This window comes from Diabrotica virgifera, chromosome 9 (assembly GCF_917563875.1).
Source record: "Diabrotica virgifera virgifera chromosome 9, PGI_DIABVI_V3a".
NCBI classification, from domain to species: domain Eukaryota; kingdom Metazoa; phylum Arthropoda; class Insecta; order Coleoptera; family Chrysomelidae; genus Diabrotica; species Diabrotica virgifera.
The window spans coordinates 101,299,927-101,325,206 of record NC_065451.1 but is presented as its reverse complement, the minus strand read 5'-3'; the positions used below and the strand labels follow the sequence as shown (position 1 = coordinate 101,325,206).

Genomic DNA, 25,280 nt, shown 5'->3' with positions numbered 1-25,280 from the left:
TCTCCATTCCTATAAGTATGTAGTTATTTGATATCCAACACACAGATGATTGATGTAACTGATTGAAATGAGAAAGTCAACAAAGGTATGATAGTGGTAGAACTATGAGACAGGAAGTCTCATATGTTCATATGTCTGATATTTAATATGATTACATAACAGTATGTATTGGTGTAGATTTCTAAAAAAAGAGGGCTTAAAAGTATATATTGGTATGGAGGATAAATTAAGGCAACTGATATTCGTACAATAGTAAAGTTTATGGGGTATGTAAGGGTTACTCAACAGTGATTAAGAACAAAAGTTATAAAAGGTTTAGAAAAATTAATCTCTATATGTATATATCTAGGACAATGAAAAATTGAGTGTGTTTTTGTAAGCTATTATAGGCTATTGATTATGTATTTTAGAAAGGAACATGGCAGATGAACAACAAGGCTTCCGGAAGAACCGCAGCACAATAGATGCAATTTTTATTATCAGTCAAATAGTAGAAAAGTCTATTGAATATGGAAAACTAGCATACATGTGCTTTGTATATTTAAAAAGTGCTTTTGACAGGGTGAGGCGAAATGATATCTTAAATTTATTACAAGCTGAACAAATAGACCACCAGATAATAAGGCTAATTAATGAAATTAACAAGAACAACAAGACCAGAGTTATAATGTCAACAGGAGAAACAGAACGCATAGAACTAGGGGGAGGAATCCGCCAAGGAGACTCGCTCAGCCCATTGTTATTCAATATGGTGATGAATCAAATAATTCACGAAGTAAGAAAACGACATGGATACCACATGGGAGCGCATAAAATCACGATACTATGCTATGCGGATGATGCAGTACTAATTGCTGATAACGAGGATGACCTACAAAGGCAGCTCCACACTTTAAATATCACAGCAAATAAACTTAATATGAGAATATCAGTAGAAAAAAACTAAATGTATAGTGATAACTAAAGAGCCGCGTAGATGCAAGTTAGAAATAAACGGCAAAATTGTAATTAGAACAAGTAATAAAATTCAATTACCTATGAGTAGAGATCACTAGTGACAGAAATATAAGAACAGAAACCACAACACAAGCAACAAAAGCGGCAAGAGTAAGTGGTTGCCTCCGAGAAACCATATGGAGAAACAAATATCTGATCACGGAAAGCAAAATAAAAGTATATAAGACAACAGTAAGACCTATCCTAACATATCCAGCGGAGACAAGGACCGATACAAGAAAGACGAAACAACAAATTAACAATATCGAAATGAAAGAATTAAGATCATTAGCGGTCATATCATTAAGAAACAGACAAAGCAACAGAAGTATACGAGAACGATGCAAAATTCAAAATATTAACAGGTGGATAAAAACAAGACAGAAAAACTGGAACGAACATGTAAACCGAATGGAACCAGATAGATTAGCGAACATCTGTAAAAACAACAAGGCGTATAGCAGAAGACCCGTTGGAAGGCCGCCGAAAAGGTGGAAAGACAATGTACAGTCAACAACAACTGAAACAGAATAAGAGGCAGACAAACAGGGGTAATCCTAGTCGCGCGAAGAAGAAAGGAACTACAACGTTAACGGGGTTTTATTGTTTCATATAGTCAACGGACCTCTAAATATGAAAAACCCGTGGAGTGCTACCATTTAAAAGGGTGCGTTTTTGAGAAAGGGGTGAATTAGTCCCTAGGCACATGGCGAATTAGGGTGAGTTCTATGCACTTTTGGTACAAACACGTCTACAGGAAAATTGTTCCAGGTTAAATTTACTCTCAAAACATCACATTTTAAAGTCAAAAATATTTTTTCTTATGAACACATATTCAAAAGAAAAGCAAGAAAAACACGAAAGAAAGCAATTTTGTTTTTTGCTCCATAACTTTTTACCACGGGGATATAGGTATAGGCATTTCTTTACAGAAAAACAAAACTGCCATCCTTCCTCTTTAAAATATCGTTTTGTAAAATTCTTTATGATTTACAAGATATGATTTTTCAAAGTTCGCTACTCACAGCGATTTTGGCCCATTTTCCTTGTTACTTCTCAAACATTGTTCTGTAACTCTTTTCTACGTAGCTTTAGGTGATGTAATGTTGCATTTAATAGGAAGAAATAGTTATTTATGATATAAGTGTTAAAAGTACAATTTTAAGGCACGCATGTGAAAGTTTGCAGAATGAGCGAAGCGAATTCTGCAATTCACATGAGTGCCTTAAAAATGTACTTTTTAACACATATCATACAATATTTTTTCTACAAACGTTATAAATTTATAAAATACAATATTTTGGTTGCTGAAACCATAAAACCTATAACCCGTAAAAGGTAGAACTGGTTGTCTACACTCGAGGGGAATGTCTAAAAATTCTTAGCGAAAATATTATACCGTTACATAAACTTGTTTTTTCTTCTACAAACGTGTTAAAATTGCAATAATACAGTTTAAATTAAATTTTAAAAAACCTTTTAAACCACCTTTTTCAAATTGCGCAAGTTGTACTATTAATATTAATGTTGATAAATGAAATATAAATATTTTGACGTTTCACAATTTGACAATTCACTTTTAACTGCAGTGCCTTAAAATTTTTAAAGCACTAGTGCTTTAAAGTAGCATTTTTAACGCTCCCATGGAGTGCTAAAAACTGAATTTTTAACACCGTTCTAGAATAGTCAATTATCTTTAAAGTAGTCTATTGTAGAAGGCTTGTTTAAAGTTTTATACTTAAATGATTTTTGATGTATTTTACGATTATTTTTAAATTTCTCATTATAACTTTTTTTATTGTATATGAGGTATACAATGTACAATAAAAAAGAAAGCCTATTTTCTTTGCTTTAAAATGGTGTATTGTAAAACATTCTAGGGCAATTTTTAAACAAGATATGCTTTTTCAAAATGTGACATTGTACACATGCAATAGGTCCCACTAAGTTGGAACCATATAAACTTTTTTATTATTAACTTTATGAAAAAAATTATCCTGTATAAAATGCTCTGCATAGTCTAAAACCTAATATGCAATCATCAGATATAAAATTTTATCAATAGTGTACGAGGTATGTTAAAAAATATGAATTTCACTCAAGAGTAAAGTATCTTTATATTTTACAATATCGAAAAGTATTATTAAGAAAAGTTATTTGGAATGAAAAATTATATTATAATATGCAATTACATTCTTCTAACTGAAAAAAAAAAATAAAAAAATTTAATTTTTCTCAAAATACGGACACCCTTGGATATCCTACGGATGTCTTATTTAAAAATTGTCCTAGAATTTTTTGCAATACACCATTTTAAAGTAAAAAAGGCTTTTTTGTTCCACAAAAAAGTCATAATGAGAAATTTAAAAAAAGTCATTAAAAATATCAAAAATCATTAAAAGTATAAAAGCTTGAAAAATCATAACTTGCTTAAAAAGTTTATATATACATATATCCTTATACAATCGACCATTTTAAAGGTAATTGACTTCTGTTTGTACTAAATGTACCCATTGCGTATACCTAAAGATGCGTAGAAAAAAATTACAGAACAATGTTTGCGAAATAATGGGGAGAACGGCCCAAAAATGCTGTGAGCGGCGAACTTTGAAAAATCCAACTTCGGAAACTATAAATCCTAGAGACTTTTACCAAACTTTATTTTAGAGAGGAAGGACGGAAGTTATTTTTCGCTGAAGCAATGCCTATACCTATATCCCATATCCCTGTGAAAAAAAAGTTATGGGGCAAAAAAACAAAATTGATTTCCTTCGTGTTTTTTCCTTGCTTTTATTTTGAATATTTTGTAAAAAAAATATTTTTCACTTTAAAATGTGATATTTGGATAGTAAATTTAACCTGGAATAATTTTCCTGTAGACGTGTTTGTACCAAAAGTGCATAGAACTCACCCTAATTCACCCTGTGCCTAGGGACTAATTCACCCCTTTCTCAAAACGCACCAATTTAAATGGTAGCGCTCCGCGGTTTTTTCAAATTTAGAGGTCTATTGACCATATGAGACAATAAAATCCTGTTAACGTTTTAGTTCCTTTTAGCACTCTTATTTTGAACATAATCAATAGCCTATTACCTTTATAGAGAAAATGAAGAAAGAGGGTGTTAAGTAAAAGTTGTTCTTTCAAAAAAAATTTTAAAATATTAAAAAGTTAAAATTGGAATTGATGAATAGTAATTGAATGAAAGTAAGTTATGGAATAAGTAATTATCAGACAGCAGAGTGGTTGAGACAGATGATTAAAATGAGACTGAGAGCTGCAGGAGCCCGACCACCACAATCTACCAGAAGATGAGGATGCTAGGCGGGAAGATGAGATAGATAGGTGTAAATGTATAATTGAATCAGTAGAGGGTATTGTTGATGTTAATGAAATGAATGTTGTGTAGTGTTGGTTGGAAACTAGAAGAAGACCCGGATAAATAGATGAAGTTAAAGAATAGTGAGAGGATAGACTTTGATATAGTTGTGTAAGAATTGTGACAGATAGGATGTTTAGAAATAAATGAGATTAAGCGATATTTGAAGAATTTTAACGAAAGGTTGATATAAATCGAGTAGTGAATAGAGGTAAGGTTGGAAGAAGTGAACGATAGATATTTAAAAGGCTAAGTTTTCACTCTAATGGCATATAAAACAACATAATGCTATTCTACACCCCACCAGAATGAAAACAATGGGAACCTTCTCTGGTTACACCTCCGAGGCTTCTACAATATGCAAGCCATACGGATGCGGGAATGAGATAAGGGAATTCTACAATTTACAATTCACGTCCCATCTGCTCAGCGCGGTAAAGTTCCAACGAGAATGGTTCCCTTCGTACTCCAATCAGAGTAAATGTAAATCAAAAATGAATAACATCTTCAATTTCGTTGCAAAACGAAAATACAGCGGAACCATATTCTAGTCCAATCAGAGAGTGCATCAAGCACCTCTACCGGTTTCGAAACTTATTAGTCTCTCATCAGGAGGCACATATGTTGCTCTCCCCGATCCAACCAAAACAAAACCCCAGCGTGCAGTCCCGGATTGCAACGAACGAAATGGCATAGATGCCCTAGCGGCAACTGCTACAACAAGACTAAGTTTTCACTCTAATGGCATATAAAACAACATAATGCTATTCTACACCCCACCAGAATGATAGATATTTAATATTGTAGCTAAAAATGTATAAAGGAAAAAAACAAAGAGTAATTTATGAAAAAAGTTGACGGTGTAAGGGATGAAAGTCACGATTGAAAGACACATGGCAATTAGAGCTTCTTTGTTTTTCTTTAAATATTTCCAAGTCTTCATAAAGGTCCAACCGTGGAAAGTTTTTTTTTTGGGGGAATGTTATGAATCAGAGATACATTATCCGGGATATTAAGAGTGTGGTTGTTTTGTTTAAGATGTTGAGAAAAAGTTGATGTATTCTGTCTTTTTGTGTGTTCGAGTGAACGGGAGGCAAATGACGCACAACTTCTTCCTATATACATGGCGTCACAATCAGAACATTGTAGTTTATAGACACCACCACGATTCATGTAGTTAATAGGGTCTTTAGAGTTGATCAGATATTGACCTAAATTGCTTTGAACTTTAAAGGAAATTTGGATGTTATTAACAGATCTTTTAATAATATCTCTAATATCTCCTGACAAACGCTCTTGGTGATATGGCAGAGAAGTATAAATGGGTCTGGTGGTCGTATCCCTGGGGAACCCAGCCTCTCAAGATTCTGAAATGTCTCTTATGAATAAGTTTAGTTATGGTGTTGGGGTCGTAACCGTTGTTGAAGGCTATTTGTTTCAGGATGTTTAATTCTGTATTGTAATTTTCTTGTGATAGATAGGTGGTTTCTAGACTGTGTATATAACTGTGGAAAGCTGCATATTTGTGTGAAATGGGGTGGTTGGATGAGAAGGGTATGCCATGATCAGTCTGCGTTGGTTTCCTATAGATACTGAAGTCGAAATGGTCGTTTAATTTGGTGATGGTGAGGTCAAGAAAATTAATTGATTGGGATGACTCAAGTTCCATAGTGAACTTAATGTTAGCGAAATGTGATTGCGAAAACGACAGATGCCGCAGCTTCAACCCAGTCTCCATCTTTTTGACCTCCCACCTTGCGGCCCATTCCGCACATCACTGCTGCGCCTGCAACGTAGTATTTGACCTCTTCATTAGGTTTACCTGTGAATACAGAAAAAGCCCAAACTGCCGCGTTCCTTACGGCTGCCTGCAGATTTCCAGCCGTCAAGACCTTAAGCCGGAGATTGTCAGCTAGACCAGGATCCGTCCCCACAGCTAAGCCTGCTTCAAAAGCCCCTTCCAAAGTCAAGCCTAAAAAGAAAAGTTGGTGAAAATGAGGAAGTTGTTTAACTGTATAAGCGAAACAAACCTGAGCATTAAACTTCCCACTAATAGATAATTCAAAAGATAATGACAGAACACCTAGTAGAACGCTTAGCGCAACTATGGTGGCAGTCGGCCAGTAGGAAGACCAAGGAAGAGGTGGATAGACGAAGTGAGAACCGAGATCCGTGGACAACTGGAGGAGAGCAGCCAGAGACAGGGATACTTGGAGGCAGATGCTGGGGGAGACCAGAGCACGACGGGCTGTAACGCCATAAGAGAGAGGAATATCACAAACACTTTTGGAGATTGAAAATATATACATTTTTGTATCTATTAAAAAGCAATAAAAATAACTGTTCAATACTTACATTCTGGTATTTGTTTGCTGAAGTAATGGTATGAATTTGTATCATCCACTGAACTGATACTTCCTGACTTTTTTGAATCTGTATCACATAGGGCTGGGTGCCCTACTATAATAACTGTCAGTGTTGGATGACACAATTGTTGCTGGATAGAGTTCCCAGTCTGTCAGAGGACTGTCGCCATGCTCTATTTGTTTTATTATTTTCTCAAGCTTATTTGTTTTTGGAGGCCAGAAACACTCCTGTGATTTGTTGATGTACCATGACTCTGGTATGGCCTCAACTGCATCTTCTTTTGTGAACCTAACCACGAGCCAGTACATGGTCACAATCAAAATTTGACTAAAATTGATAATGCAGTATTGGAAAACACACATCTATTTTGCAATGTTAATACCATTATTTGTTTTTAATACCAGACATTGAATAAATATTTAAATTTGTATTAACTTTTTCAATATAGGAAATTCCAAAATGTATATTTTGGATGTATATGTAAATATATATCCAATTTTTTTATAATAAAAGCCTATAAGAACAATTGTATTTTCATAAGTGGCCATATTTATATCTTCCATTATGAGATTATTATCCAATTCTACAAATCTATAACTAATTTTAGAAGTATTTAAATAAATGTTGTTCTGAAGCTATTTCCTTGTGGCATTTTTATGATTAACTATTTAGATAGGAAATAAGCCACAATTAAATTGAAAAATTAATTTCTTAACGTTTCGAAGCCCAAATCGGGTTTCGTTGTCAAAATACGTATTTTGACAATGAAACCCGATTTGGGCTTCGAAACGTTAATAAAATTATTTTTTCAATTTAATTGTGGCTTATTTAAATAAAATTTTTAATGTTTTAAAACTATACTGGGGTGATCTACACTGTAAAGGCAGTGGGCCAGAGCTATGCTCCATACTAAAAGTTTATTTTGTCGATTTGGTGGTATTCTCGTCACAAAAGGATTTTCCCTTTGTTCCAATATCCTTTTCACAACTTGTTCTAAATGAATTGCTTTCCCAACTTTTTTGTTAATTGTGGCATATAATTTTCAAAAGGGAAAGCACTAAAATTATCAAGCATTCTATATAATCTTACAAAATCAACTTCTTTACACTTCAACACAATCAATCTTACCTTAAAGTCCAACTGCATATGAAGTCGCTTTCTCCATAAGAATACGTGTCTATATCTGAAGCGTGTCCGCGAATGTGTTAACAATGTAAGATATGCCGATGACACTATTGTATTAGTGGACACAAGACTAAAAATATTGATAAACATATTATCAGAAGAAAGTCACAGCCTGGGCTTGGACATTAACTTTTCCAAAACCACAATTATGGTATTTCACAAAAACCCCCATGAAAAAATTACACCTAACATACAAATAAATGGTGTCTCCTTTCAGAGTTCCTAAAGCTTCTAATACCTGGGCAGAGAGCTAAATTCTAGTAGACCACTCAAAAGTAATTAGAAGATGCATGGAAATAACAAGGTCTGCGCAAACATTGTAACCCCAAGCTATCAGTCACAATAAGATTGAGAACGCTAAAGTGTTATGTGTGGTCTCTATTCCCATTTGGCTGTGAGACCCGGGCATTAAATAGTATGACATCAACACATTGAATACATGCGAAATGTGGATGTACTGCTGAATGTTAAAATTAAGCTGGACCAGCAGACTACAAAAGAAGAAGTACTGAAAAGAATGAACGTACATCCTCATTTGGTCAATACTATCAAAATTAGAAAGATATCATACCTAGTATACATGGGAATTTGAGCAGCTCCAGATATTATTAGAAGGCAATAGGGGTATAGGAAGAAAGGAAAATTCTTGGCTATAAAGCATCACAGATAGGACCCACACAACAGGAAATGACTAAATTGATCAAGCCCAGAACAGAGAGAAATTTGCCATAGTGACCGCCAACCTCAATAGAGAAGGCACTGAGGAGGAGGAAAAAATATCTGATCCTATTTTAAACAAAAACAACTTTTAATATCAATGATTATGTATTTCTAAGTATTTCACAGTTTTTTCAAAATAAGCCTCTCTTAAAATGGTTAAAATTTTTGTAACAAATTCTTCATCAAATTTTATAGGTAAAGTGAAAAATGATTTGTCATAGGAACAATAAATAAACAAATCGCAAACAAATTTTTATATAAGTTAATGTTCTTACAATACTTAACACTGATTTTGATTTTCCCAATATTGGCCATTTGATTTCTATTAGTCGTGTTACTTTGTTATCTTCGTCTAACAAGGCATCAGGACTGAATCCGACCCACGGTATTTGAGGGTTGACGATGAAGCCTCCCTTTTTTGCTGCACAATTGTGGACGTCATTGTATAACTTTAAGGCATTCACTTCCTGCTCCGTTCCATACCTTGTGTTTGCATTTCTCCTAAACGTGGAGTAAAATATTGATTTTACTTTTTGTTCCCAGTTAGGATTACTATTGAATGCATATGTATATATCTGGTAGCAAATAGATCCAGTTATTCTGCATCTTCTTTCTTCTAACCATTTGCTACCACTTTCGCTTAAAGTGGTAAAGTACAAGTCTTCGGCCTCTTCAATATTTAATATAACCTTATTCAAATAAAAGTTACTGTTGCAATCGACATCTTTGTCATTCTTAAATTGTTTTTTATGATGTCGTAGCTGAACAATTCATCCTTCCTTTTGCCATTTTTAATTTGATGCAGTGGGGAATTAGATTTGCAATCTAAAAATAAAAAGTGTGTAAATTAGACATCAAGTACATTTTTAAAACTTATGATGTGGACTTTAACGTTTCGGATGAGTTTGGCAACTGCCACTGTGACAGTGAGAGTTTTAGTTGACATACTCCTCTGATACGTCTAAAGGTGGGAAACAATAAATAGAATGTAAGTATATAGGTTTTTATCACTAAATCTCACACCTTCACTAGTTTTATTTCTTTCTATCTCACAACTTAATATGTTTTCCATCTTTTGCGTTATTTTACCGCTTATTAGAACGCTCCTCACTGTATATACAGTGATGAGCGCCAAAATAACGAAAAGGTGGAAAACATAATAAGGTAAGTGTACCAATAATGGGCACCTTAAGGAAACAAACTTGTTTTTCTCGCCGCTAAGTAATATTGAGGTCTCGATTGTTTTATTTATTTATTATATTATGTTTACTTTAAAGTATTATGTGACTGTGGTGGTAAAATATTGTCTGATATATTTTAGAAATATATATATATATATATATATATATATATATATATATATATATATATATATATATATATATATATATATATATATATATAGTGCCCTCATTGCCTTAATAATGGGCACACAATGCCAAGGAAAATAAAGTATTAAAACACAAATATGTATAACCTAATAATCGAACAATTATTTATTTTTAACTTCTTTGTAAGTATTTAAGTAATTACTTAATATTGTTAAATAACAATAAAAACAATACATAATAAAAACAAAACTTATTTTAAGGTATTTAAGTATTTTGTTATTTTTCCAATACACTTATTTTTTTCTTAAAACTGTAAATTAAATGTTGATCTTTTTTTAATAATATCAGGAGCGGAGATTACTCTATTAATTTGATTAATATTAATAGAGGAAATGTCTTTTTCCACAACCTTAAAAAGTTTTTTTGTTTCGTCCACAGACCTTAAGCCTTGGACAACAACCTCTCCTGGTTCAGGCCCTTTTTGTTGTACTATGCATAAGTACTGGTATACAGTTGTTCCCCTCTTACCCATTAAAAACTGGCCAATTATAAAGTCTCCTTCCTTAATTGTACTCTGGCTGACTAATTCAGTATTTTCGTCCTGACTACTTTCTGAATCAAAAGAAGACATCCCCGGCTCTTCATAAATGATTGATTCAGAAGAACAACTAGATGAAGATGAAGGTACTACAACCTTTTGTTTTAATTTGCGCTTTTCTTCTGCTTCTTTCTTTTTGGTTTCACGTATTAATTTTCTTCTTTGCTTCTCGTCCTAACCTTTTTTTAGCTTCATCCTTTTTTGCAAAATAGGCAAGCATTTGAGGAGAAGTAACTACCGCTGGCAGCTTTTCTTTTTTTGCTCGTTTTTTTTTATCTTCTGAAGTCTCACCAGGCCAAAACAGAGTTCTTTTAAATGGAGAAGGTACCATTGGGTCTACTTTGGATCCAGATGAATGACCAATGGGTGGAGGAGTTGACGGAATCATACCAGCATCAATCAAAGCATCTGGTGTATAATCTGGTGCTGTAGAAGGGCTCGCTAACTGATCATCTTGAGTTGGGGAAACACTAAAACCACTTAGTTTCTCCTGCTGTTCTGGATTTTGAACCATCATACATTGTCTAGATTTCTGAATGTTAGATTGTTTTTCATTAAGCCAAAAGTGGTATAAAGAAAAATCCCTTATATCACCTCGCCAGTCTCCTACATTTTTTTCAAATTGTTGCATTTTAGCTAGTCCTATTTTTTTCTTAAGTGTCTTAAGGAGTGTATCATGAGGGACACCAACAGACTGCAACTGTTGAAATGGATGCTGGGCCTTATGTTGTAACACTTCCGGTATTTTAACTACCGTTAGATCCCAAGGTACTAAACCGCATGCCTTAAAACCATTTTGAATGATTCTTAGTGCAAGTTTTTGTAATATGCCATTTAAAATAGTAGGGAAATTATGTTTTTCTACTTGCCGACCTTCATTTGCCATGCGCCAATCAGCAACTTCTTGTCTCCATTTCAACTTAATTGAATGGAAAACAGCAACGTCCATAGGTTGTAGTACATGGGTCGCATTTGGTAAAAGTGATATAAGTTCAATTTCGTTGGCTGCACAAAAGGTAGCCAATGTCATCGGGATGTGGGACTTGTAGCCATCCATAAAAAGTAAAACGGGTCGTTCGATATTGTTATTTGTCAGCCAAGGATGAAAAAAATTTACTATGTATTCATAGAATGTCTCATGGGTCATCCATCCATTTTCTGACCTACCAATAGGCCATTCGGGGGGCATGGCTGAAACGATTAATTGTGGTAATCTTACATACCTATACACAATCATCGGTGGAGCAAGTTCTCCAGCGGCGTTGGCTGTAAGGAGCACAGATAAATTTAATTTTTCATCGCCACCGGATGCCGTGTATACAGATTTAGAGCCCTTTTCCGCCAGAACCTTTCCAGGCTTCGGATTGAGATAAAAGGCAGTTTCGTCACAATTGAAAACTCTTTTCAAATCTTCCAATGCTCCTCTCAAATTATTTTCAGTTACATATTGTACCACCTCCTGAAACCATTTTTCTATTTCTGCATGAGTTGCTGCTCGTCTCTGAAAGTTAAGTTTTGACTGGTACGAGTGGAAACGTCAGGGTGGAGCTTCATAAACCCTGCATACCACTTCCTTCCAGGGTCACTGATTCCATCTCCAAAAGTGATATTTAATTCTTCTGCAGTTTTAGCAACGCTAAACATAAATGTGTCTTTTGTCACTGGGACACATTTTTTAGCCATCTCCTTGATCCAGCGAACAAAAACTAGCTCCTGATCTAAAGAAAAAACAGTGGGGGACCCATGCGTGTTGCCACAAAAACATCTGTCCTTAACCTCCGTTGAAGTGTGGGACGTGATATATTATGTTTCTTGGCCGTTGATTTTATCGAATTTCCTTCCCTTACTTCTTGTATGGCTAATTTGATTACATCTTCAGAGTACTGTACGATATAGTGATGCTGAAACAAAATAAGACAAGTTGCAAGACAAAATAAAAATATAATTTGGAGTTCCTATGATGGGCACTGGTAATGTCCCTTTATTGGGCATGGGTGCCCATTATTGGAACCAGTTTTTCTGTCATACTGCCGACCGTATCTATGTATTTTATATCCAGTGGCCTTTTCATACAAGCACAATGCCACCTTATACCACATTTCTCAAGTTGGGCACACTGCCCATTATTGGTACATTGATAAAATTTGTGTTCCTAATTTGGGCACCCATGTTCAAAACCAATAAGATAATTTTTTTATATTCTTGGAGATTTGTTTAATAATTTTATACATTAAGTATACAAAGTTAATACCACAATGCAAAACTAAATAAAGTTAATGAAAAATAAGTATTAAAAAAAACTTACCTCTTAGTAAATCTAATAATTTGAGGTTATTTTGGCGCGTAAATTCACAACCGCTTACAGGGCGGTATTTGGATGAATGGCAAGCCAAGATTCAAGGTTACTTCCCGTACTACTTTTTTTTGTGACTAAAAGCACAGTAACGTTATTTTATCAATGCATTCACGGGGCGCCCATTATAGGTACAGTGCCCAAATTAGGTACACTTACCTTACATTGTGAAATAAAATGAGATGAAACAAGTAGAGGTGGAAATTATCAATATAACTGTATAATTTAACATTACATTACATAGTTTCCCACCTTAGACGTCTGTGACCGTTGTCATACTCCTCCAATACGTCTAAAGGTGGGAAACTATGTAATATAATGTTATTTTATACGTTTATATCGATAATTTCCATCTCTACTAGCTTCATCTCTTCTTACTTCACAATGCATTATGTTTCACATCTTTTGATAGAAATTTCAATATTCTTTTACTCAAAAGCCATGCAACCGAAGAAACGATTATAAAAGTACCCTGCTACAACATGTACTATGCAAACCCTCCTGACGGGACACCACATGCAAGATCAGCCATTATCATCAAGTCATCTATTAAACATTTCATCCTACAGTCTTATAGAAATAGAAATATTTATTAATTCTTTAGAGACATTTTTAGAAATGTATAGGACAGGTCATAGAGATGATTCTACATTGTAGAACAGTTACAGGCTAACATTGTTCAGCTACAAATTTTATATAGGTACCTAACACCTAACACATGGTAACATATATTATAAGATAACATATTTAGACATATACAAAACAATTTATACATAAAAAATAAAATAGTGGTTTATAGAGTATCTTCAAGGAATTCTTTGACTGAATAGTAGCATTTGGCTAATAATAAATTTTCGATTTTATTTTTGTAACTGTTAAAACAAGCAATCTCCTGCACTTCATCGAAAAGTTTATTGTACAATTTCATTCTCATAAATTTAAAACTATTTTCTAATCTTGATGTTTAATACTGGGGTATTAAACTTATGGCAGGCGCGTTAGCCTCTCCCTATATATATATATATATATATTGATGCACGTTAAGTTGTGACTTCCGGTATACAGTAGAGGCTGTCCGACTTCCACCTTTTCTACTAGGAATTATTTTTTTAAAATTGTGTATTTGGTAAAAGGGGGGCGTATAAAATGGGTCTACCTATTGAGGGGAAAGGATTTACCAAAATAAATTTTGTATATATATACGTATATACCGAAGCGTACAGCATACGTTATGGCTTCCATATATAGGGTAGTTCAAGGCGCGTTGTCACTTCCAGCGGTGTTGTCATATTTTGGAAGTCACAACGACTCGTCTGCTAGATTTACCTCCTATTTTGAGCGTAATGTGTGATCTTTTGAAACTTTTACTGTGAGGACAGTTGTCTGTGTTTTAAAGTTGTCTATTTAAATTAAAATATTGATATTCTTTTGATTATACAGGTTTACAAAAAAATACATTTCGGACTATTTGACGAAACCATATGACTAGGGGGTTTTTGGGGTCGCTGGTTACGAATCCGGGGTTCGCTAACCTCTATCACGTCAGGTAAAGGTTATCTCAAGGACAAATCAAGATAAATCGACAGTCGCTCTGAAAAAGTATATTAGGAGGTTTTTGGGGTCGCGTATAACGAATCCAGGATCCGCTGACCTCTATCACGTCTAGCTGAAGGTCATTTCGAGGTCAAATCAAGATAAATCAACACAATCGCTGTGAAAAAGTATATTAGGGTGTTTTTGGGGTCCCTGATCACAAAACTGGGGCCCGTTGAGCTCAACCACGTCAGGTAAAGGCCATTTCAAGGTCAAATCAATTTTGTTAACTCCTCCTGATTTGCATTTGAAATGACCTTTACATGACGTGGTAGAGCTCAACGGACCGCAGTTTTCATGATCAGCGACCCCAAAACTCCCTATACTTTCAGAGCGATTGTGTCAATTTATGTTGATTTGACATTAAAATGACGTTGAACTAGACGAGATAGAGGTCAGCGGACTCCGGATTCGTCTTCAGCGACCCCAAGAACCCCCTAATATACTTTTTCAGAGCAACTGTCGATTTATCTTGATTTGACCTTGAAATGACCTTTACCTGACGCGATAGAGGTGAGCAGACCCCGGATTTGTGATCAGCCACTCCAAAAACCCCCTTGTCATATGGTTTGGTCAAATTGTCCGAAATTTAGTTTTTTTTTTTGTAAACCTGTGTTATTTATGATAATATGATTGATATTTATTTTACAAAAATACTAATATATTAGTATTGCTGTAAAATGGATTTATTGGAATTAATTAAAAAAGTGTTAATAGTAAGTCATTTATTTATGAAAATTATATCAAAAATGTTAATAAATAAATTTGAACTTATAGAAAATTTTAATATTTTAGATTTTATTACAGGCACCGTCCTTTTAATTTTTGATGTACCAATAATAATATGTAATAAAAAATTAAATGGCTAAACACTCCAGGTGGGGATTAGCCGCTAAAAAGCTATCTAGATCCATCTTTTTCGAGCAGATTTTTCCCAATCTGCTACTCGATACTATTGACTATGCTTCTCCATTTCTTTCTATCCTCTTTCTTTTTCTGCTAGTCTCTAATTCCTGCCCTATATAAATCTTCCTTTAATTCCTGTAACCATTTATTCTAGTTCCTCCGCGTCTCCTTCTAACTCCGGGTCTCTATTGTAAAATTGAGTTTATAGTTGTTGCGCTACCTGCTCTCCATATATGCCCCAACAATCCAACTCTGTGCCCAAATCTGAAAATCTGGAATAATATCTACCCGGGTCGAAACATTTTTTTTTAATATATGAAAATAGTTATTTATGAAACGGAGCGAGTGCTATACATCGCGTAAGTTCGCGAAAAGTACTTCACGCACAATTTCATACAATATTTTATCTACGATAAACAAATAAAAATACTGTAACTCTTCGTCACTGGAATTCATTTCTATTCTACAATTTTTAGAACTTTGACATATAAAAATTATAATTTCTTTCAAACCACAAAACTGTCAAATTTTTTTTTGTAATTTATTGCTCATTATGTCGTCACCTCTCTTGTGCTCTGCACAAGAGATCTAAGGTTAGAGCTAAGAATAACGTTGGCTAGGTGCTACGTTTTCTCGACTCTGTTTTACGGAATGGAAGCTTGGACCTTGAATGCGGCATCAATGAAAAAACTGGAATCATTCGAGATGTGGGTATATAGAAGAATTCTAAAAATATCATGGACAGAACACGTCACAAACAAAGAGGTTCTGAGAAAGGTGAATAAAGAAATGGAAGTCTTAAATACAATTAAAACCAGAAAATTGGAATATCTCGGACATATTACACGTGGAGAGAGATACAACTTGCTCCAACTCATTATGCAGGGAAAGATTCAAGGAAAAAGAAGCATAGGGAGACGCAGAATATCGTGGTTGCGCAACCTGAGAGAATGGTACGGATATACATCAAACGAACTTTTCAGAGCAGCCGTCTCCAAGGTCCGAATAGCTATGATGATTGCCGACCTCCGTCGCGGAGATGGCACTTGAAGAAGAAGAAGATGTCATCACCATGAAACGCGAAAGTTAAGAAAGAATATTTGATTATATGAAAGTGTGTTAAAAACAGTGAGAAAAAGTAAATCCCATTTAAAATACATTGTTACTTCATGCTTACTTTAAAGCACTGCTATCTATAATGACAGTTTTCACAAACTAAAAATTTATATATAATATGACATAGAGTAGATAAAAGTCATTTATTAATTATTATTTGATTATAGTCAGAAGAAAATTAGATCATGCACCCCTTGTTTTTTATAATTGTTAACATACTAAATTACATATCCAATAATTATTGTTATCCATTAAATAGATCGATGCAGATCGGCCTTATATCGGATCCTCTTCTATTAGTCCGTTCGCTGAAGGTAAAATATTGCAAAACCCATAAATTTTAAAAAACCACTTAAGATTGACATGAAATTTGGCATACACATAGGTAACATATCAAAGAAGAAAATTGATATTGTGCCGATGTTTTTTTTGCCATGGGGGTGACTTTCACCTCGTCTAGGGATGAAAAAATATACGTTTAAAATAAGTCCGGAAATGGATTAACTGACTAATTCTAAGGAACTATTGTTCTTTTTTGTTCATTTTTCAACAAAAAAAAAACACATTTTAACGGTTTTTTTGCAATTAACTCAAAAAGTAAGTATTTTATCGAAAAAAACATTCTTAAGAAAAATACAGCCCATAAAAAAATGGTGTACTTATGTATGAGATCCCTAGACCCAGTAAAAGAAGAGTTGTAACTAATGACAAATAGGTTCATACACGTCAAATTTCAAATTGAATATTCCAACGTGAAGTGTCAAAAACTAAAGCACTTTTTGGGGAACACTCATTACAACTTTTTTGTAATGTTTAAAAAAAGGTTAAAAAGTTTTTAGCATTAAATTAAGGAAGTTAGCAAATAAAATTTATCGTCACCACTTCACAAGTTGATTTACTCGTGTATGTATTGTTTATAAATATGATCTGTAAGCTTCATTGGTTCAAAGTGCTTATTTTTGAAGGGGATGTAATTGAAAGGGATTGAACTAGTCACTAACCAACTGTGTATGCCAATTTTGAACAGCCATATCTTAACCAATATTTGTCTCAAAGAAAAAAACATAATCCTAAATATTCAGAAAAGCAAAACCTACATTTTTTACACTTTGTAATTTTTGGTAGCACTAATAAATTTTATGTCATTTTGAAAAAAAAAGCATCTCTTTCAAAATTTAAACAATTTTACTTTAAAACCCAATTTTTTCAAAAATTAGCCCTTTACTTAGCCCGAATTAAGGGGTGATTTTCGGAGTTTTTTAAGAAAAATAGGACCTACTTTTAGACTGGGAGATATTATACAGAAGTTCAGCCACGATTTTCTAAGTCCTGCCTTTTGCAATACTGGAAGGGTAGACGATGTAATTACAATCTGTGGAAACATCCACAAATTTCCTGTGACATTTTCCTGTAAAAATTAGATTTTCCCAAAAAATAAAAATAGGGTTTTGCGATGAATTTCTAAGTCCTGCCATATCCGTAGATAGACAGGATACTATCGATTTTATGAAGAAAATTTTTTGGGCAGGACGGTCGCAAAAGTACTTAGGGAGTATACATATATACAAATATGTAATGAAAATAATGAAATTTTCATGATTTTCTAAGTCCTGCCAACTTAATAAACTAAACATATTTATTTCAAAATGATCAAAAAAATATTGGCATGACGTCTCCTAATGTTTAAGTATACTTGTCCCTTGGAAAATTCTGCGGAAAATTCTCACCCTGATTCCGTGATTTTCTAAGTCCTGCCTTTAAAAAGTTATAATACTCAAATACAATCAATACCTTTTCGGTACTCGGCAGGAAGGTTAAACAGTTCTTGTAAGACGGCAGGAGTCCTAGATTTGTAAGAAAATTCGTGAAAAAGTCAACGATTTTCTAAGTCATGCCATTTTGCACATGTTTCAAGAATCTTAATATAAGTCTATATACAAAGAGGCAGGATGGTTTTATGGTTATTTTGTATACAGGGTGGGGCATTAGTGTGAGCTAGTCCAATTACTCGTTTGTCGTAAGATATACGAAAAAAGTTATTTAGGTAAAACATGTGCCACAGATAGGACTATAATTTAACAGTATTTTCTAATATACAGGGCTACCCGTTTTCACAGGGTGACAAAAATTTATGTTTTTTTAAATGGAATACCCTGTATATTTTTACATTTTTGGATTCTACTCGATGTTCTCTTTAATAAAATATAGTGTTTTGAAATATTATACGAGGTAGTTTAAAGTATAATTACGTTTTTTTTTTTATTTTGTAGGAACATTCACACCCTATACATATTGTTAGTGATTTGATATCCAAACTTCTATTAATTTATGTTTAAACGATTTTAGTAATAGTACTGTAACAGTTCGGCCTATTTCCCCGTGTTAAATCCCATAAGAAATCGCTAAGGTCCAACGTGGTCATTTTTGACGCGTATAGTGGTGGAGGCGCCACGGCTCGTAGGATCGTCTCGTGTGGCGGCTTGCAGGAAAGGGGAGGGGTAACGAATATGGGGTAAGCGCAAAGACATGGCATCGCATACGCTGTTATTTGTGTCTTCTTTTCGAATCTAAATTTATAATACCACGCCCGTTTATGAATATTTCTAGGCAGCATATGTCTCTCATAAATTTAATAAGGTAATGTTTTGCCATACTTCATTATGTCTGTATTTGTTAAAGCGTGATGAGGAAGGATTAGTTTGTGTGAAATAAAGACATCTGCATGTCTTAATAATAACCGCCAAGGTTTTTTAATATCTAAAAATAACTTAACCATCTGGCAGTCTAATCAGCATCCGGTACTTCAGGGCAGATGAGGGGACCATCGACCAACAGTGATAGTAAACATTCGGTCTAAAAAATTGCATTAAATCATTAACATATTTAAAGCATAGGCCTCTTCTTTCCATCTCTCGCAAAGTATAATATACAGGGTATAGTCAGAAAGTCAAACCAATTCTTCTTTCCGTCTGTCACAGAGTATAATATACAGGGTGTAGTCAGAAAGTCAAACCAATTTTTCTTTCCGTCTGTCACAGAGTATAATATACAGGGTTTAGTCAGAAAGTCAAACCAATTTAATATATACCATTCTTACGGCCAAACCAACAAATATCCACCGTCTTCTACGATTGAATACTACTATACATGAATCTCCAGCCAATCACACACCTGTTCCTTACAAAGAACATCTACCATTCTTGCAGTATGGCCAAACCAACACACATCCACAGTCTTCTCTGATTCCCTGGATCGCCCTCCAATCATACACCTGCTCCTTATAAAGAGCATATACCATTCTTGCAGTATGGCCAAACCAACACACATCCACCGTCTTCTCTGATTCCCTGGATCGCCCTCCAATCATACACCTGTTCCTAGAGACATATACCATCCTTACGGCCAAACCAACAAACACCCACCGTCTTCTATGATTGAACACTACTATACATAAATCTCCATAAAATCGTGATTGTGAGTTGCATACTTTAGTTTATCTAAGGCAAGTCGGGTAATACTATGTAGGTAGAGATTGTACTTCTCAGGTAAAAATGGGATTATCTGTTTTATTATAAAAACCGTTTAACAATATAGCATAGTACAAACAATTGTTTGATATATAGATATGATGTTTATGTTGACATAGAAAAGGCATTTAATATAGTAAAAATAAGTTGTATTATTGAAATAGAAAAATACATCTACTGTATTATTTTACCTATGACCATAAACAAATTTAGACTACATAGACTGAAAAAAGGTTAGCAAGGACAGTCAAGCACTAAATAATGGTTAAATATAATATGTAAACGTTAATAAAATAATGTTAGTATCTAACCGATAGAATGTGTGTAAAGCGATTTATAAAATTTTATAAGCATGCAATGAAGGAAAGGTAGTCATTTCGGTCGAACATAAATTTGTTGAAAAAACAAAAATATATTCTTAACAGCAGCCACCAACGTGAAGGTACGACTACATAGACCGCCATGTTAGTAGGGAAGATGGTTAGTAGGAATGAAATATTTTACATTATATGATAATATATTTAATAACGGCAATATACTTAACTTACTTACTAAGGTCACTCTATTACTTGGTTTAGTAGACATCTTTTTATTGATCTGTTGGACATCTTTTATCTATTCTTATTAATGTTAAAACACCGATACTTTGGTATCAATTCATTCGTTACTAAGTTCTATAGTATTCAAAAATGAATTATTAGGGGAAAATAACTCTAGGTTATCTAATCTTAAAACTAGGGATTTTCCGACTCCTGTTTTGTGACAGGCTATCGAAGACTTAAAACTAAATCGGGGAAAGAAGACCATTAAGTTATCGATTGTCTTAATTTGGAGGCTACACGAGCAACGGTTCCAGAGTTAACTAGCACGGCTCATTAATTTGCCAGTGGTCCATATCAGATATCTTTTTAGTGGTCATAACTAAACATCTTTTTATATGGGTTAATCTTAATAATTATACTTCATTTAGAGATAATATATACAAAACTACGATCTACTAGAATCATCATATGTTAAAAAAACGATGAGTGCAGGAAAGGTTGAGGAATGTAGTAAAAAGGGTCTGTTCCTGATATCAGTATGTTAGCTGTAATAAATAAAGTTTTAAAAATTACAATATTCAATCATCTAAATAATCTTAGTGGCGTAAAAACGATTAGTGATAGGGTGATAAGAGGATTATATTATTAAAGAAATGTCTAATTCTGATGTACTTATCAATATTGCAGTTGTAATAGATAAAGTTTTAAGAAATGACTATATTCAATCAGCATCCATCTTAAAGTCAATCGAATCATCAATGGTAAATGTTAAAATAAGTTTATTAAAATTTTTGTCTTAAATCTAATCAACATCCATCTCAAGAGTATCAATTAAATAGTGCCCAAAGGGAAGCGTATCATAAGAACCCTGAATGTGTTGTCTTTTATCATCATTGGAGCTGAGCGCAATCTTGCTTTGAGTTATAGAATAAACTTGGTGTTTATCAGAGCGTATAAGATTTTGCGTGGCAGTCTTTGTTGTGAAGGTATCTAAACATTCTACGTAGTCCTCAAAAGTAATTTTAGTATTTACTACAGATTTCTTTACCCCCTTCGCCTTCTTTGTAACACCATAATTTCGTATAATATTATCAATTTCATCATCCTCATACTCTTGTTCTTTCAACTTCCCCCTCAGCTTTTCAATGTCATTATCTGTGGTAGCTGCTTTTGTCGTGTATAATTTCGATCGGAGTCCTATGTAATCGGTCATAATGCAGCCATTGTTCTCATCTTTCATTATGCCCAATACCTTCTTATTAACCAGAGGGATGTTGTAAATGTTATCTTTAGGATAGTCTGAGGTATCAAAATATTTATAGCAATCATATATCATTGCTTCATACGGGTCTTTTTCCCGTATCTCCACAATCACAGAATCTGTATCTGTATAGCAGGTCGAAAAGTTTTCTCCGAACCTGCTAGCTAAGTAGCCATATTGGAAATCATATATGGTTGTTTTCGCCAAATCTAAAATACTCATCCCAACATAAATCGGTTTAACTAACCATATTTCCGCTCTATGCATCTCAACAGCAATCAAATTTTCATTAAAGATAGTGGCGTTTTTAAACAGGGGGCTACTTATTCTAGCTTCAGCTCCATAACGACCCTCCCACTCTGTCAGCAATTTAATATCAACGCGCCTGCGCACACACTCTAAAGTCTTACCGAACACTGCATTGTTCATAAGCTTAAACAGATTCTTTTCAAACTCATTTTTTGCTGCCTTCCGGAGATTTGTATTCAAGTCGATGTATGACTTTAACCAAGGAGACTGCTTAAATTTCAGGACTCGATGAATCTTTTTTAGTATTAATCCATGAGCTAGCGCTTGCTTCAAGGCCCTGTAATGAATTACATATCTTTCTTTATCATGAAGGGTAGCCATTAATTTGGTCAGCTCTCGCGGACGTTTAGGAGGTTTCATAGTTTTCGGGTTCAAGGATTGAGGACAGAATGGGATGTCTTTATGACGATCATGGAGATGTTGAGGATACTCCAGATCGACCTCGAGAATGCACCCTTCAGAAGAATCGTCCGGAATACTAAGAACGTCGATGTTAGTATCAGTCCACTCGAAACCTCCAAATGGAAGATATTGCGACATTGCCCACCCATATTGATTATTGACATCGAAATACATCAGATAGGAGTCGGTCTTAGATGGATCGTAAGATACCATGTACTTGTTATTAGCATGAACACGACGTTTCGAGCAAACTTGACTCAAACCACCACGAATGCCACGCTCCACAAACAAATGCATATCTGGATCAGTTAAAAGTTCAAGTTCCTCTTTTGTATACTTAAGCATTGCATCCCACGTGAATCCAGGTAGAGTAAAGTAATGAGCGGGGTCAAGATTATATGTTTCGAGACAACTGGAGCGGAACCGCTCAAAAACATCGGCAAGAAGAAGAATATCTGTTTTCATGTAGAGATCGACGTAATCTCCGAGAGAAGAACAAGAGAATGAGGACCAGACTTGGAGGGCGCGATGATAATGGCGGCGAGGACAAGGTTTATCCTCAAGTTTATTATAAAAAGACTCGATAGACGGCAGACATGTTTCAATAAAGCGATCAAAAGAATCAATATAATCATAAGGCATGACACCTTTCGCAGTAAGAAGATTGAACTGCTCCTCGGGAAGGAAAACATATTTAGAGCGGAGATTAGGATATTCGGTCAAATAAGAAGAGAGCTTATCGAGAGAAGACGCCATAAATCGAAAACTATCGATGAAACGAAATTTAATTCGAGCATCATTAATGTGTTTAGTGAAAGATATATATTTTTCCTTTGTAATAGGAAGAAGATCTACGGGACCTTTGATGTGAGTAGCAATATCAGTAACAATGAAGTGGGCATCATATCCGCTGAGGTTATGAAATATCACAGGGATAGTGTGAGCATCTTTGTAATTAATGTTACACCCTTCATGAGCTGCAAATCTATAATTATTTTCTGGGATCAGGTGATTATGATCTCGAATTTTCTTATCGCTGGGGGAGAAGCGCTGCTCACAAATATGACAATGAGTGGCTGATTGAAAATCACTCTCTTGCTGAAATGTCATATTAATATCAAATGGACACATAAACACCGTATAAACATCCTCAGCAAGCTGATTTAGTTCATCTGCGAACCATTTCATGCAATCTTTTCCACGATATGATTTGTAAAATGACAGAGAATTATCATAGGAACATTTAAAGTAATACCCAACGGCAGCAGGTATATGTTTTTGATAGGTAGTCTTTTCAGCACTATGTTCCAGAACGCTTTCGAGATCTGCGTATACGGCGAAGGGGGCTTTTAGTTTATTCCTGAAATTCTTAAATTTTAACATTTTTTGGCTTTCTTCAGGCATTTTAATGGCTGTTTCATTTATTCTTTCACAATCGTTGATGTGAGCTTCTAACTGTGTATACGATGAAAATGGTTGTAAACACCTATCACAGATAACATCTGATCGCCCATTGCAGCATGTCTTATTCATCTTTTCTTGTGATCGGAAGTAATGGAGGCAGCCATCACAGAAATATTTTGTTCCATCACATTTGCTAAGCTGCTTGGAAAGGAGGCGAGATAGATTTTTTATCCAAACGTAATGATATCTAACGGGACCTTGGTCGTCATAATTATCTTGTATCAAAAGCATATTCACATGTTTATCCTTCTTGTTTTTTGTTAGGAAGGTTGGGAGGGTCGTATAGTTCTTTTTCTCCTTTTTCAAAATGTATACATTGATCGATATATTATTCTGCTTTTCAAAATTCGGAATCTGTTTGAAGGTCATTGGCCACTGAATACCTTTAAGTTTCAGCACTTGGGAGTAGTGTGGGTAAGATGACATTAAATCAGAGTTACTCCGACAAGGATATAACGCCGATATGACAGCCCATGCAAAGCATGCCTCGTCATCGTTCTTAACATTAATGCATGCCTGTTTTCTTTTTATCTGAGGGGGAAGTTCAATGTATGAGGAGTCAAGCTGTGGTGTAAATTTGTTTATATTAACCCCCAGGTTAACAACCGATTTTAGTGCCCAGCCACTATCTCTCTCTTGGAATTCTTCCAAGTCTCTGCTGATGGGTTCCACTACTTTTTTCTTGAACCATTCATCAAGATTGGTGTCTCTATAAATGGCTGAGTTTGAAGTAGTGAAGTACTTGGTTTCATTTATCATCTTTTCACCTTGAGCAATCTCGAACTCTCCTCCAAATGCTATGTTAACTTTCACTGCAGCGTTATTTTTTAAGACATTATGGATTCGTCGCTTGAACAGAGCTTTGCAATCAACCAGGAAACTTCCCGGGTCCTTGTGTTTCAGGTTCGAAATGACTCCAGTCTGAATTCTTGAATTAAATGTAGATACAGAGTCATCCCATTGTACCCTACGCTTTGCAGTCTCCGGTAGAGTTTTTAGTCCCGCCCCCTTCTTCTGTTCGGCTTTTAGTTGGTTTCTTAATGTTTTCACCTGCCGCATCTGGGCTTCGAGGTGGTGCTTTTCGCCAATCGTCTTTGCAAACCTCATTCTATCATGAATCATTTTAATCGCTTTTTTACACTCTACCAACCCTTTTCTTAACTTTTCAACATTATAATTGTCAGATATTAACTCCAAGATGGTTCCAATTAAATGAATTAGTTTAGCCAACAT

The 25,280-nt window shown here is 34.6% G+C and overlaps 1 protein-coding gene across 1 annotated transcript; it reads right to left on the bottom strand.

Annotated features, from left to right (window-relative positions):
* Window positions 1-21,413: 21,413 nt before the first annotated feature.
* Window positions 21,414-25,280, bottom strand: LOC126891189 (uncharacterized). The gene has a single exon (XM_050660372.1). The coding sequence runs from the start codon at window positions 25,278-25,280 to the stop codon at window positions 21,414-21,416; it is 3,867 nt and encodes a 1,288-aa protein (XP_050516329.1).